The sequence below is a fragment of the Triticum dicoccoides genome, chromosome 5A (assembly GCF_002162155.2).
Source record: "Triticum dicoccoides isolate Atlit2015 ecotype Zavitan chromosome 5A, WEW_v2.0, whole genome shotgun sequence".
Lineage (NCBI taxonomy): Eukaryota > Viridiplantae > Streptophyta > Magnoliopsida > Poales > Poaceae > Triticum > Triticum dicoccoides.
Genome location: NC_041388.1, coordinates 378,356,093 through 378,369,036, shown reverse-complemented (window position 1 = coordinate 378,369,036; position 12,944 = coordinate 378,356,093). Strand labels below are relative to the sequence as shown.

At 44.9% G+C, this 12,944-nt stretch overlaps 1 protein-coding gene across 1 annotated transcript; it reads left to right on the top strand.

The window, feature by feature from the left end:
• The first annotated feature begins 11,110 nt into the window (after nt 1–11,110).
• LOC119299554 lies at nt 11,111–12,205 on the top strand. The gene is made up of 3 exons (XM_037576751.1): nt 11,111–11,698; nt 11,835–11,915; nt 11,998–12,205. Exons 1-3 carry the CDS (start codon nt 11,111–11,113, stop codon nt 12,100–12,102), a joined length of 774 nt encoding a protein of 257 aa, XP_037432648.1. The 3' UTR covers nt 12,103–12,205.
• The last annotated feature ends 739 nt before the right edge of the window (nt 12,206–12,944 follow it).

Sequence of the window (12,944 nt, the reverse complement as noted above, 5' to 3'; positions counted from 1 at the left end):
TGGGTTGCTTTCCTTCCAAGAATAACTTCTCCAGTTGATTTCGTTCCGTTTCGACTTCGTTTGATATTCCTTTTCTTCGAAACACTAAAATAGGCAAAAAAACAACAAATCTGGGCTGGGCCTCTGGTTAGTAGGTTAGTCCCAAAAGTAATATAAAAGTGGAAAATAAAGCCCAATATTGCCCAAAACAGTAGATAATATAGCATGGAGCAATCAAAAATAATAGATACGTTGGAGACGTATCACCCTTTATGGCTTTGACTAGTCCAAACCCAACTTCCAGACGGTGGAGGAAGACGAACCGGCAAGGGATGAGGCGCAACCATCAAGTCAGCCGGGCCAAGAATCATGAATCCGCTCCGGTTTATCATCCGCTGTATGGGAGACTGAAAAAACAGTTTATCTTTTTGGGCTCCAAGCGCCTTGTAATAGGCTAGCTTTAAACTTCTTGCTCTGCTATGCCATCGTCCATATATGTGCTGCTTATAACACTTATTTATCCATTATGTGAAGATGTGCTATATATCCCTTATGACATTAACAAGTTTGAATGTGTTCCTGCATAAAACATTTAAAAGTGTCCTGGCGATTTACCGCTGGACGGGTTATAATGCCGCAACGTGAACTTATCATGATTTATAACCAAGGCTGGTCAAAATAATAATCATATATGAAAATATATCATACATGTGATATTTGACCACACTTGTTGATTTTACCAAGCCAGTGTAGTAAGGGCGATAACCCAAGACTTTGGATGCTGGTAGTTATCAGAGATTGCCGGCTTATGAACAAAACCAAGCCGGGTCATTAAACACCAGATATTTTACCTTTATTTTATACTGGCGACTTATAGTCGAAAACCAGGTCGGGTTAATAAACACCGGTTAATGTCATATATGACTCAGAAGGCATTATAAGCCTTATTGTTTTTCAACCTCGTATTACGATGTCACAGAAGAAAAAATCTCAAAAAAGACATTCAAATCAAACCAATAGAAAAAATCCGAGGCTTTCATAGGCCGCCAAGCCAAAATATCTTCTTCAATGAAACTAGCATTAGCCACTGGAAGGTACGCGCTTTCCGTGAGCCGGCCCTCATTGACCCAATCGACATTTTAACCCGGATAAGTTCAGTTCTTATTTAAAGATAGACTTATCAGGAGTACGCGGGGTTAGATCAGCATCGTGCATCACAGTCCGATTTATCCAAGTTTCAAGGAAGGAGGCTTTACAGCCTGAGCTTCTCCTTGCTATCCGTAAAACCGTGCCCTCTCATGACAAACCGGCGTTTTAACCTTAACGATCAGGGTCTTGTTTAGAAGATTGTTTGTTAAGAGTTCAGCGGGTCAATCAGGATTACCTGATGGAGAAGCATCTGGCATACAGGCAGGATAACTCGGGGTTTTAGGTGAATACACCTGGCTTCCAAGCCTGGCTTTTATAGCCTATCACAAGGTTATGAACTCTTCGTTCTTTAGAAAAAAGAGTCCCCAAGTGACATTTTGAGCTATGCTCAGGGGGTACCTATGTTTGAGTCGTGCTTTTGCCACAGACTCTCTTTGGTCCCAAGTTTTTTGTATATGGCTTAAAGCCGGATCAAAGGGAAATTATAACTTTGATGTATAAATCAGAAGCCCCCAAGTAATCAAAGACTCATTAATTTAGAGAGAAAAGTCAACAAAGGCCCTGCTTTAGAAGGGATGCCAGATTTATTATTTTAATCATAATATATACATCGTCAAAATATGTACATTGGATGAGCCGGTGGCTCAGGTGTAGTATGGCCTAAGCTAAGCAATATTCCAGGGCCAGCGGGTCTCCTCCTCTGACGTGCGTGAATCCTTGTGGTCTCGAACATCGATAAGGTAATATGATCCGTTGTTTAGGTTCTTGCTAACCACAAAAGGTCCTTCCCAAGGTGGGGATAACTAGTGCATATCCGTCTAATCCTGGATAAGCCGGAGCACCAGGTCGCCTTCTTGAAAAGTTCTGGTTTTAACCCGGTGGCTATGATAACGACGCAAATCTTGCTGGTAAATCGCTGAGCGAGCTGCTGCTATGTCATGCTCCTCATCCAACAGATCAAGTGCTTCCTGACATGCTCTTTCATTGTCAGCTTCAACATAAGCCGCCAGACGAGGCGAGTCATGACGGATGTCACTAGGGAGAACTGCCTCTGCTCCATAAACAATGAAAAAAAGGTGTGTATCCCATAGATCTGTTTGGGGTGGTATTGATGCTCCATAACACGGAAGGTAACTCCTCCACCCAACAACCCGGCGTCCTCTGCAGGGGAACCATAAGCCGGGGTTTGATGCCTTTCAAGATCTCTTGGTTTGCTCTCTCACCTTGACCGTTGGATTGAGGCTGAGCTACTAATGATACATCAAGCCGGATATGCTCACGTTGACAAAATTCTTCCATAGCACCCTTAGAGATATTGGTGCCATTGTCTGTTATAATGCTGTGTGGAAAGCCAAAACGGAAGATCACCTTCTTCATGAATTGAACCGCTGTTGCTACATCACACATACTGACCGGCTCTGCCTCTACCCACTTAGTGAACTTATCAACCGCCACCAAAAGGTGGGTCTTCTTATCCTTGGATCTTTTGAAAGGCCCAACCATATCGAGCCCCCAAACTGCGAACGATCAACTAATTGGAATCATCCTCAATTATTGAGCCGGCACATGAGCTCAACGTGCAAATTTCTGACATCCATCACACCTGTTGACGAGGTCCTATGCATCAGCACGAGCTGTTAGCCAATAAAACCCATGACGGAAAGCTTTAGCCACAAAGGATTTTGAACCGGCATGATGACCACAATCTCCTTCATGAATTTCTTGTAAAATATCACAGCCCTCTTCTGGAGAAACACAACGCTGAAACGCCCCTGTGACACTGCGATGATGTAACTCTCCATTGACAATTGTCATTGAATTAGACCGCCGGGTTATCTGCTTGGCCAAGGTTTCGTCCTCAGGTAACTCACCCCGAGTCATATAGGCCAAGTAAGGGACTGTCCAATCTGGGATTACATGAAGAGCCGCCACCAACTAAGCCTCCGGGTCAAGAATAGCCAAATCCTCCTTTGTAGGAATCTTAACTGACGGGTTATGCAAGACGTCAAGAAAGACATTAGGTGGCACCGACTTACGTTGAGAACCCAGCCGGCTTAAAGCTTCTGCCGCTTCGTTTTTCCTTCGATCAACATGCTCAACTTGATAACCTTTGAAGTGATCAGCAATAACATCCACCTCTCGCCGGTAAGCCGCCATGAGTGAATCCTTAGAATCCCAAGCACCAGAGACTTGCTGAGCCACCAAATATGAGTCGCCGAAGCATCTAACCCGGCTTAAGTTCATCTCCTTAGCCATCCGAAGACCATGGAGTAAGGCCTCATACTCAGATGCATTGTTAGTACAAGGAAACATCAAACGAAGAACATAGCAAAATTTATCACCTCGAGGGGAAGCAAGAATAACTCCAGCCCCCGAGCCCTCCAATTTCCTCGACCCATCAAAGTGAATAGTCCAATATGTGTTATCGGGCTTTTCCTCGGGCATCTGCAGCTCTGTCCAATCGTTGATGAAGTCCACCAGTGCTTGAGACTTGATGGTCGTGCGAGGCACATATTTTAACCCGTGAGGCCCAAGCTCAGTGGCCCACTTAGCGACCCGACCAGTTGCTTCTCTGTTTTGGATGATATCTCCCAAAGGAGCAGAGCTGACCACGGTAATGGGATGGCCCAAAAAATAATGTTTAAGCTTCCGGCTAGCCAAGAACACCCCATATACAAGTTTCTGCCAGTGTGGATACCTCTGCTTGGACTCAATAAGCACTTCACTGATATAGTAAACTGGCCTTTAAACCGGATACTCCTTTCTGCCTCCTTTATTTCTACCACAATAGCAACACTGATGGCCCGGCTATTAGCAGCCACATATAACAACAAAGGCTCCTCATCAATAGGGGATGCGAGTACTGGTGGCTCAACCAGCTGCTTCTTCAAATCCTTAAATGCTGCATCAGCAACATTACTCAGACAAAGTTATCCGTCTTTTTCATCATCTGATATAGAGGGATAGCCTTTTCCCCCAACGGGCTTATGAACCGGCTTAACACCGCAATACGACCCGCCAGACGCTGCACATCATTGATACACGCCGGCTTAGATAGAGAGGTGATAGCTTTGATCTTCTCCGGATTAGCTTCAATTCCCCTGTTAGACACCAAAACGCCCAGGAGCTTGCCTGCCGGCACACCAAAAACACACTTGGCCGGGTTAAGCATCATCTTGTAAACCCAGAGATTATCAAAGGTTCCCTTCAAATCATCTATCAGTGTCTCTTTTTCTCTGGATTTCACCACAATATCATCCACATAGGCATGAACATTACGCCCAATTTGGTAATGAAGGCAATTTTGCACACACCTCTGATAAGTCGCCTGGGCACTCTTGAGCCCAAAAGGCATAGAGACATAGCATAAGGCTCCGAAGGGAGTTATGAAAGTTGTCTTCTCCTGGTCCTTAACTGCCATCTTGATCTGATGATAACCAGAATAAGCATCCAAAAAACTCAAACGCTCACAACCCACCGTAGCATCAATAATCTGATCAATACGAGGGAGAGCAAAAGGGTCACTCGGACAAGCCTTATTCAAATCCGTGTAGTCCACACACATACGCCAAGTGCCGTTTTTCTGAAGTACCAGCACCGGGTTAGCTAACCACTAAGGATGGAAAACTTCAATGATAAACCCAGCTGCCAAGAGCCGGGCTACTTCCTCTCCAATGGCCTTCCGTCTCTCCTTGTTAAAACAACGAAGAAACTGTTTGACCGGCTTAAACTTTGGATCAATATTAAGAGTGTGCTCAGCGAGTTCTCTCGGTACACCCGGCATGTCTGAAGGCTTCCATGCAAAGATGTCCCGGTTCTCACGAATGAACTCGACGAGCGCGCTTTCCTATTTCGGATCCAGATTAGCACTGATGCTGAACTGCTTGGATGAGTCGCCAGGAACAAAATCAACCATCTTGGTATCATCTGTCGACTTAAACTTTAACACCGGATCATGCTCTATGGTTGGCTTTTTCAAAGACGCCATATTTGTCGGGTCAACATTGTCCTTGTAAAATTTCAACTCCTCTATTGCACAAACTGACTCAGCGTAAGCCGCATCCCCCTCTTCACCCTCTAGAGCTATCTTACGGCTCCCATGCACTGTAACAGTTCCTTTGTGACCCGGTATCTTGAGCCGCAGATACACGTAACACAGCCGCGCCATGAACTTGGCGTAAGCCGACCGTCCAAACAGAGTGTGATATGGGCTGTGGATCTTGACCACTTCAAAGGTCAATGTTTCTGACCTAGAGTCATGATCATCTCCAAAAAAAACTTCTAGAGCTATCGTACCGACTGGATATGACGACTTACCAGGCACCACGCCATGGAAAACAGTGTTTGACGGCTTAAGATTTTTATCAGTCAACCCCACGCGACGAAAAGTTTCATAATAAAGGATATTGATGCTGCTCCCTCCGTCCATGAGTACCTTGGTAAAATTATACCCTTTAACCTGCGATGCAACCACCAAAGCCAAATGACCCGGATTATCAATCCGGAGTGGATGATCTTGCCGACTCCACACGATGGGCTGCTCAGACCAACGTAGATAGCGAGGAACTGCCGGCTCAACAGTATTGACTAATCTCTTATGAAGTTTCTGGTCACGCTTACACAAACTAGTGGTAAACACATGATATTGCCCACTATTCAACTGCTTCGGGTTGCTCTGGTAACCAGACCATTGCTGTTGCTGACCCCCTTGATTACTCTGCTGGTTGTAACCACCCCGGTTGTTGTGATTACCTTGATTTCCTTGAAAACCAGAGTTACAAGCACCACCACCATAACCCGAACCATGAGAGTCGGGCCCATTTCCTTGACTATTCTCTGATTTAAATGAATAACCGTCTCGCATTAAACAAGATCCAGATATAATGTTCATGCTCAACGCTGGCACCAAATAACAATTATCCAGGTCTAAAACTAATCCCAAAGGTAGATGTAGAGGCAGCGTGCCGACGGCGATCACATCGACTTTGGAACCATTTCCCACGCGCATCGTCACCTCGTCCTTAGCCAATCGTCGCTTAATCTGTAGCCCATGTTTCGAGTTGCAAATGTTAGCAACTGAACCAGTATCAAATACCCAGGCACTACTGCGAGCATTAGTAAGGTACACATCAATAACATGTATATCAAATATACCTTTCACTTTGCCATCCTTCTTCTCCGCCAAATACTTGGGGCACTTCCGCTTCCAGTGACCAGTTCCTTTGCAGTAGAAGCACTCAGTCTCAGGTTTAGGTCCATACTTGGATTTCTTCACTTGAGCAGCAACTGGCTTGCTGTTCTTTTTGAAGTTCCCCTTCTCCCCTTTACCCTTTTTCTTGAAACTGGTGGTCTTGTTGACCATCAACACTTGATGCTCTTTCTTGATTTCTACCTCCGCAGCCTTTAGCATTGCGAAGAGCTCATGAATCGCCTTATCCATCCCTTGCATATTATAGTTCATCACGAAGCTCTTGTAGCTTGGTGGCAGTGATTGAAGAACTCTGTCAGTGACACTATCATCAGGAAGATTAACTCCCAGTTGAGTCAAGTGGTTGTGGTACCCAGACATTCTGAGTATATGTTCACTGACAGAACTATTCTTCTCCATGTTGTAGTTATAGAACTTATTAGAGACTTCATATCTCTCAATCCAGCATTTTCTTGAAATATTAACTTGAACTCCTGGAACATCTCATATGCTCCATGACGTTCAAAACATCGTTGAAGCCCCGGTTCTTAGCCATAAAACATGGCACACTGAACTATCGAGTAGTCATCAGCTTTGCTCTGCCAGGTGTTCATAACATCTGGCGTTTCTCCTACAGCGGGTTTGTCACCTAGCGGTGCTTCCAGGACGTAATTCTTCTGTGCAGCAATGAGGATAATCCTCAAGTTACGGACCCATTCCATGTAGTTGCTACCATCATCTTTCACCTTAGCTTTCTCTAGGAATGCATTAAAATTCAACGGAACAACAACACGAGCCATCTATCTACAACAACATAGACATGCAAAATACTATCAGGTACTAAGTTCATGATAAATGAAAGTTCGATTAATCAAATTACTTAAGAACTCCCACTTAGATAGACATCTCTCTAATCATCTAAGTGATCACGTGATCCATATCAACTAAACCATGTCCGATCATCACGTGAGATGGAGTAGTTTTCAATGGTGAACATCACTATGTTGATCATATCTACTATATGATTCACGCTCGACCTTTCAGTCTCCAGTGTTCCGAGGCCATATCTGCATATGCTAGGCTCGTCAAGTTTAAACCGAGTATTCCGCGTGTGCAAAACTGGCTTGCACCTGCTGTATGTGAACGTAGAGCTTATCACACCCGATCATCACGTGGTGTCTCGGCACAATGAACTATAGCAACGGTGCATACTCAGGGAGAACACTTATACCTTGAAATTTAGTTAGAGATCATCTTATAATGCTACCGCCGAACTAAGAAAAATAGGAGGCATAAAGGATAAACATCACATGCAATCAATATAAGTGACATGATATGGGCATCATCATCTTGTGCCTTTAATCTCCATCTCCAAAGCACCGTCATGATCACCATCGTCACCGGCTTGACACCTTGATCTCCATCGAAGCATCGTTGTCGTCTCGCCAACTATTGCTTCGACGACTATCGATACCGCTTAATGATAAAGTAAAGCAATTACATGGCGATTGCATTTCATGCAATAAAGCGACAACCATATGGCTCCTGCCAGTTGCCGATAACTGTGTTACAAAACATGATTATCTCATACAATAAAATTTAGCATCATGTCTTGAACATATCATCACAACCTGCCCTGCAAAAACAAGTTAGACGTCCTCTACTTTGTTGTTGCAAGTTTTGCGTGGCTGCTACGGGCTGAACAAGAACCGTTCTTACCTACGCATCGAAAACCACAACACGGTATAGTGATTGCTTTTTTGATCTTCAGAAAGAACCCTGTTCATTGAATCCGATTCAACTAAAGCTGGAGAAACAGACACCCACTAGCCACCTGTGTGCAAAGCACGTCGGTAGAACCAGTCTCGCATAAGCGTACGTGTAATGTCGGTCTAGGCCACTTCATCCAACAATGCCGCTGAATCAAGAATCAACTAGTGACGGCAAGCAATATGTATATACCCACGCCCACAACTCCTTTGTGTTCTACTCATGCATATAACATCTACGCATAAACCTGGCTCTGATGCCACTGTTGGGGAATGCTGTAATTTCAAAAAAATTCCTACGCACACGCAAGATAAGGTGATGCATAGCAACGAGAGGGGAGAGTATCGTCTGCGTACCCTCATAGACTGTAAGCGGCAGCGTTATGACAACGCGGTTGATGTAGTAGTACGTCTTCACGATCGTCCGATCTAGTACCGAAGATACGACACCTCCGCGATCTGCACACGTTCATCTCGGTGACGTCCCGCGAACTCACGATCCAGTAGAGCTTCGAGGGAGAGCGTCGTCAGCACAAGGGCGTGATGACAGTGATGATGTTGCTACCGGAACAGGGCTTCGCCTAAGCACCGCTACGATATTACCGAGGTGGATTATGGTGGAGGGGGGGCACCGCACACGGCTAAAAATCAATGATCAACTCGTGTGTCTATGGGGTTCCCCCTCCCCGTATATAAAGGAGTGGAGGAGGGGAGGGGGCTGGCCTCTCTAGGCGTGCCCCAAGGGAGTCCTACTCCCACCGGGAGTAGGATTCCCCCCTTCCCTTTGTTGGTTCTAGGAGAGAAGGAAGAAGGATGAAGAAGGAAGGAAAGGGTGGGGGGCGCCCCCCTTCCCAATTCGGATTGGGCTTGGGGGGCGCCCCCTCCTTTGCTTCTTTACCCTCTCTTCCACTAAGGCCCAATAAGGCCCATATACCTCCCGGGGGGTTCCGGTAACCTCCCGGTGCTCTGGTATACTCCCGATTTCACCCGGAACCATTACGATGTCCAAACATAGGCTTCCAATATATCGATCTTTATGTCTCGACCATTTCGAGACTCCTCGTCATGTCCGTGATCAAATCCGGGACTCTGAACTACCTTCGGTACATCAAAACACATAAACTCATAATGTCGATCGTCACCGAACGTTAAGCGTGCGGACCCTATGGGTTCGAGAACTATGTAGACATGACCAAGACATGTCTCCGGTCAATAACCAATAGCGGAACCTAGATGCTCATATTGGTTCCTACATATTCTTCGAAGATCTTTATCGATCAAACCGCATAACGATATACATTGTTTCCTTTGTCATCGGTATGTTACTTGCCCGAGATTCGATCGTCGGTATCTCAATACCTAGTTCAATCTCGTTACCGGCAAGTCTCTTTACTCGTTCCGTAATGCTACATCCCGTAACTAACTCATTAGCTACATTGCTTGCAAGGCTTATAGTGATGTACATTACCGAGAGGGCCCAGGATACCTCTCCGACAATCGGAGTGACAAATCCCAATCTTGATCCATGCCAACTCAACAAACACCATCGGAGACACCTGTAGAGCACCTTTATAATCACCTAGTTACGTTGTGACGTTTGGTAGCACACAAAGTGTTCCTCTGATATTCGGAAGTTGCATGATCTCATAGTCATAGGAACATGTATAGTTATGGAGAAAGCAATAGCAACAAACTAAACGATCATCGTGCTAAGCTAACGGACGGGTCAAGTCAATCACATCATTCTCTAATGATGTGATCCCGTTAATCAAATGACAACGCATGTCTATGGTTAGGAAACATAACCATCATTGATTCAACGAGATAGTCAAGTAGAGGCAAACTAGTGACACTCTGTTTGTCTATGTATTCAGACATGTACTAAGTTTTCAGTTAATACAATTCTAGCATGAATAATAAAGATTTATCATGATATAATGAAATATAAATAACAACTTTATTATTGCCTCTACGGCATATTTTCTTCATCTTTATTACCTCTACCATAACTGTTTCAAGCCTCAATAATCCACATGTGTTGTACTCCCTTCGTTTATAAATATGATCCCTTTTAGAGATTTCAATATAGACTATATACGGAGCAAAATGAGTGAATCTACACATTCTAAAATATTTCTATATATATATATATACGTATGTAGTCTGCGTTGAAATCTTTTAAAAAGGCTTATATTTAGGAAGAGAGGGAGTACATAGGTGCAGGTACATTTACCAAGAACCAAAGTTCCGGACCGAAAGATTGAAACAAAAAAAAATGCTTTCAAACTCATCGTTTTTGGAGAAGCAAATTTAGTTCGGGAAATTCGGCTCACACCCTCCGGTACCCGAATTAATGAAAAACCTGGGAAAACTAAAAAAGGGCTTAATCCCCATGATGATATGATGATTCTAGTATTATTTTGTTGTTATTGTTTGTAATAAAAAGATAAATTGATGTGATGATCCTATGACTATGGATGAAAAACATGTAAGTGCTGGCAATTGTTTTCAAAACTTTGTTAGTTGTTGTGCTTTCAGTCTACTTCGGTTCTGTTCGGTTAAAACCGAGAACAGGACAAAATGATCATGTTAAAAATCAGTTCTTGATTCATAAAAAAAAAACGACAGCACAACAATTTTCGAAGACAAATTTCTTTGCATACGGAGAAACCGAACGTGATCGGTTCGGTCAAACAGAATGTCCAGGAGGCCTAGTTGTAGATTATACTCGCTGTCAAGCTAGACTTATCGATCAAGAGTAGTATCCGGCCGCGAGAGACAAGATACGAGTCACCGCTCCAAGTGATCTCCATCTTCTCCATGAAGAAGCTCAAATTCAAGCAAACTTTTCAAGAAAGGAATAAAGGCAACCCCAAGTATTGCACGAGGCTTGCGGCCAAGGAGAAGCCCGCCGCCCTTTTCCCTCGCTCGCTTCGTGCAAAACGATAACATATATATTCATCTCACTCTGATCCATGCCTCCTCTCGCTGGCGAACTGTTTCGATCATCGCACATAATATGTCCATGGATCCTGTCATGACCAGCAGCAGCAGGAGGAGGAGGAGAGGAGGCTACGGCTGCAAGGAGAGCTGCCATGGCCACTGCCTACCTCCTCAATCCGCCAAATGCCTCTGCCTCTACCTGCTGCTCTCGCTGATCCTCCTCGTCCTCGTCGCGGCCGTGCTGCTCGTCGTCTTCGTCACGAGGCTCAAGAAGCCGACCTTCTACCTGCAGTCCGTCCAGATGGACAGATCGTTCAGCCTCCGGCCGTCGTCGTCCAACCGCAGCGGCGACAACGCGTCGTCGTGCTCGGTGGCGTCGCTGCTGTTCGCGGCGCAGAACCCGAACGGGATCGGGATAAGGTACAGCGCGGCGGACCTCGGCGTGGCCTACGCGAACGAGTCGATCGGCGCCATGGACGTGCCGGTGTTCTACCAGCCGCCGCGGAGCAGCAACGTGACGGTGCTCATGCACGCCGTGTTCGAGGAGTCCAACGTCAGCCGGCTCGTCGTCAGCGAGCTGTCGGCGCAGAGGAAGCTCGTCGAGATCAGGATCGCCGGGAGCATCGACGCCACCACGCACATCATGAACTTCCCTCTGCCAAAGCTTCAGGTCCAGACTCCATCACTCCATACTTGTTCCATCTTCAGAAGTTCTTTTGTTTTATTGAAGTATATGCTCACTCGTCAGAAGTTCAAACTTTCTGAAATTCAGTTTGTCTAAATTTCGTGGTGTTTTTCAATTGCAGTTTACTCTCGATTGCAGGATAGCAACTAACTACACCGACATAGTGCTCCGGGAAGGGATTGAGTCTGCAGCTATACGCAAGGTATTTGTTGACTGATAGTTTCTAACTAACCTGTGCAAGCTTGTGCCTGAAGTCAGGACTCAGAACAGTGATCTTCTTGCAGGCAATCCAAGTATCTGCACTGCCCCACATCTCACAGAAGTGCTCTATAAAGCTTGCCACGAGGTCGAGAGGGAAGAGGACAAGGCTTGCAGATTTAGGATGCTGATTTCATAGAATTTAACCCCTTTTTTTTCGAACTACTCCCTCCGTCTCATAATATAAGAACGTTCTTGACACTACACTAGTGTAAAAAAATGTTCTTATATTATGGAACGGAGCGAGTAGAACGGATTTATGTGCATGGCTTTTTTTTCGAATATGTACATGGCTATTTTAGACTAGAAGACTATTCTTTGCGTAGTATGCTCCCATGCCAAGCAGTGTAACTGTAAATGTATTCTACGGTTGGCAAATGATACATCTATTTTACTTGATTGTGCTTCACTGTAAATGTTGAAAATGCGTAAGCAATTGGCTTGAGCTGGTCAATCTATGAAGAGCCAATTACACCACTGGTGCTAAAACTTGACACAAAAAACTCATTTGCCAGAACTTATGGCATACATTAAATTAGTGCCACAACTTAGCTTTGGTGTGCATATACGGTGCAAATTGCGTCTGCATAAGAATATGATGCTGACTAGACGCGCCAGCGTGGCATGAAATCCGCTGTCAGCCACCGAATGACGGTGGCAGGGCGTGTGGCATGTTATTTTGTGAAGAAACAAAAACTTGGAATTTTTTTGTCACGGAAAAGCCCTGCCTTGGCGTGGGGGATCGTGAGCGTAACTTTTTTTTAGACAAACTTCGAAGCTTTTTATTACGTCGTCACAATGTTTACACGGACGAAAGAGAGTCCACCCGGCTGATCTAGCCAAACATGCCGGCCAACTGGTAGGAATAAAGCGTGCTTCGCAAGTTTGTGAGTCTCGACATTCGAGCTCCTAGACTCATGACCAATATTACATGTATGAAAATTGGATCTATGTTCTACTATTTCATGTATAA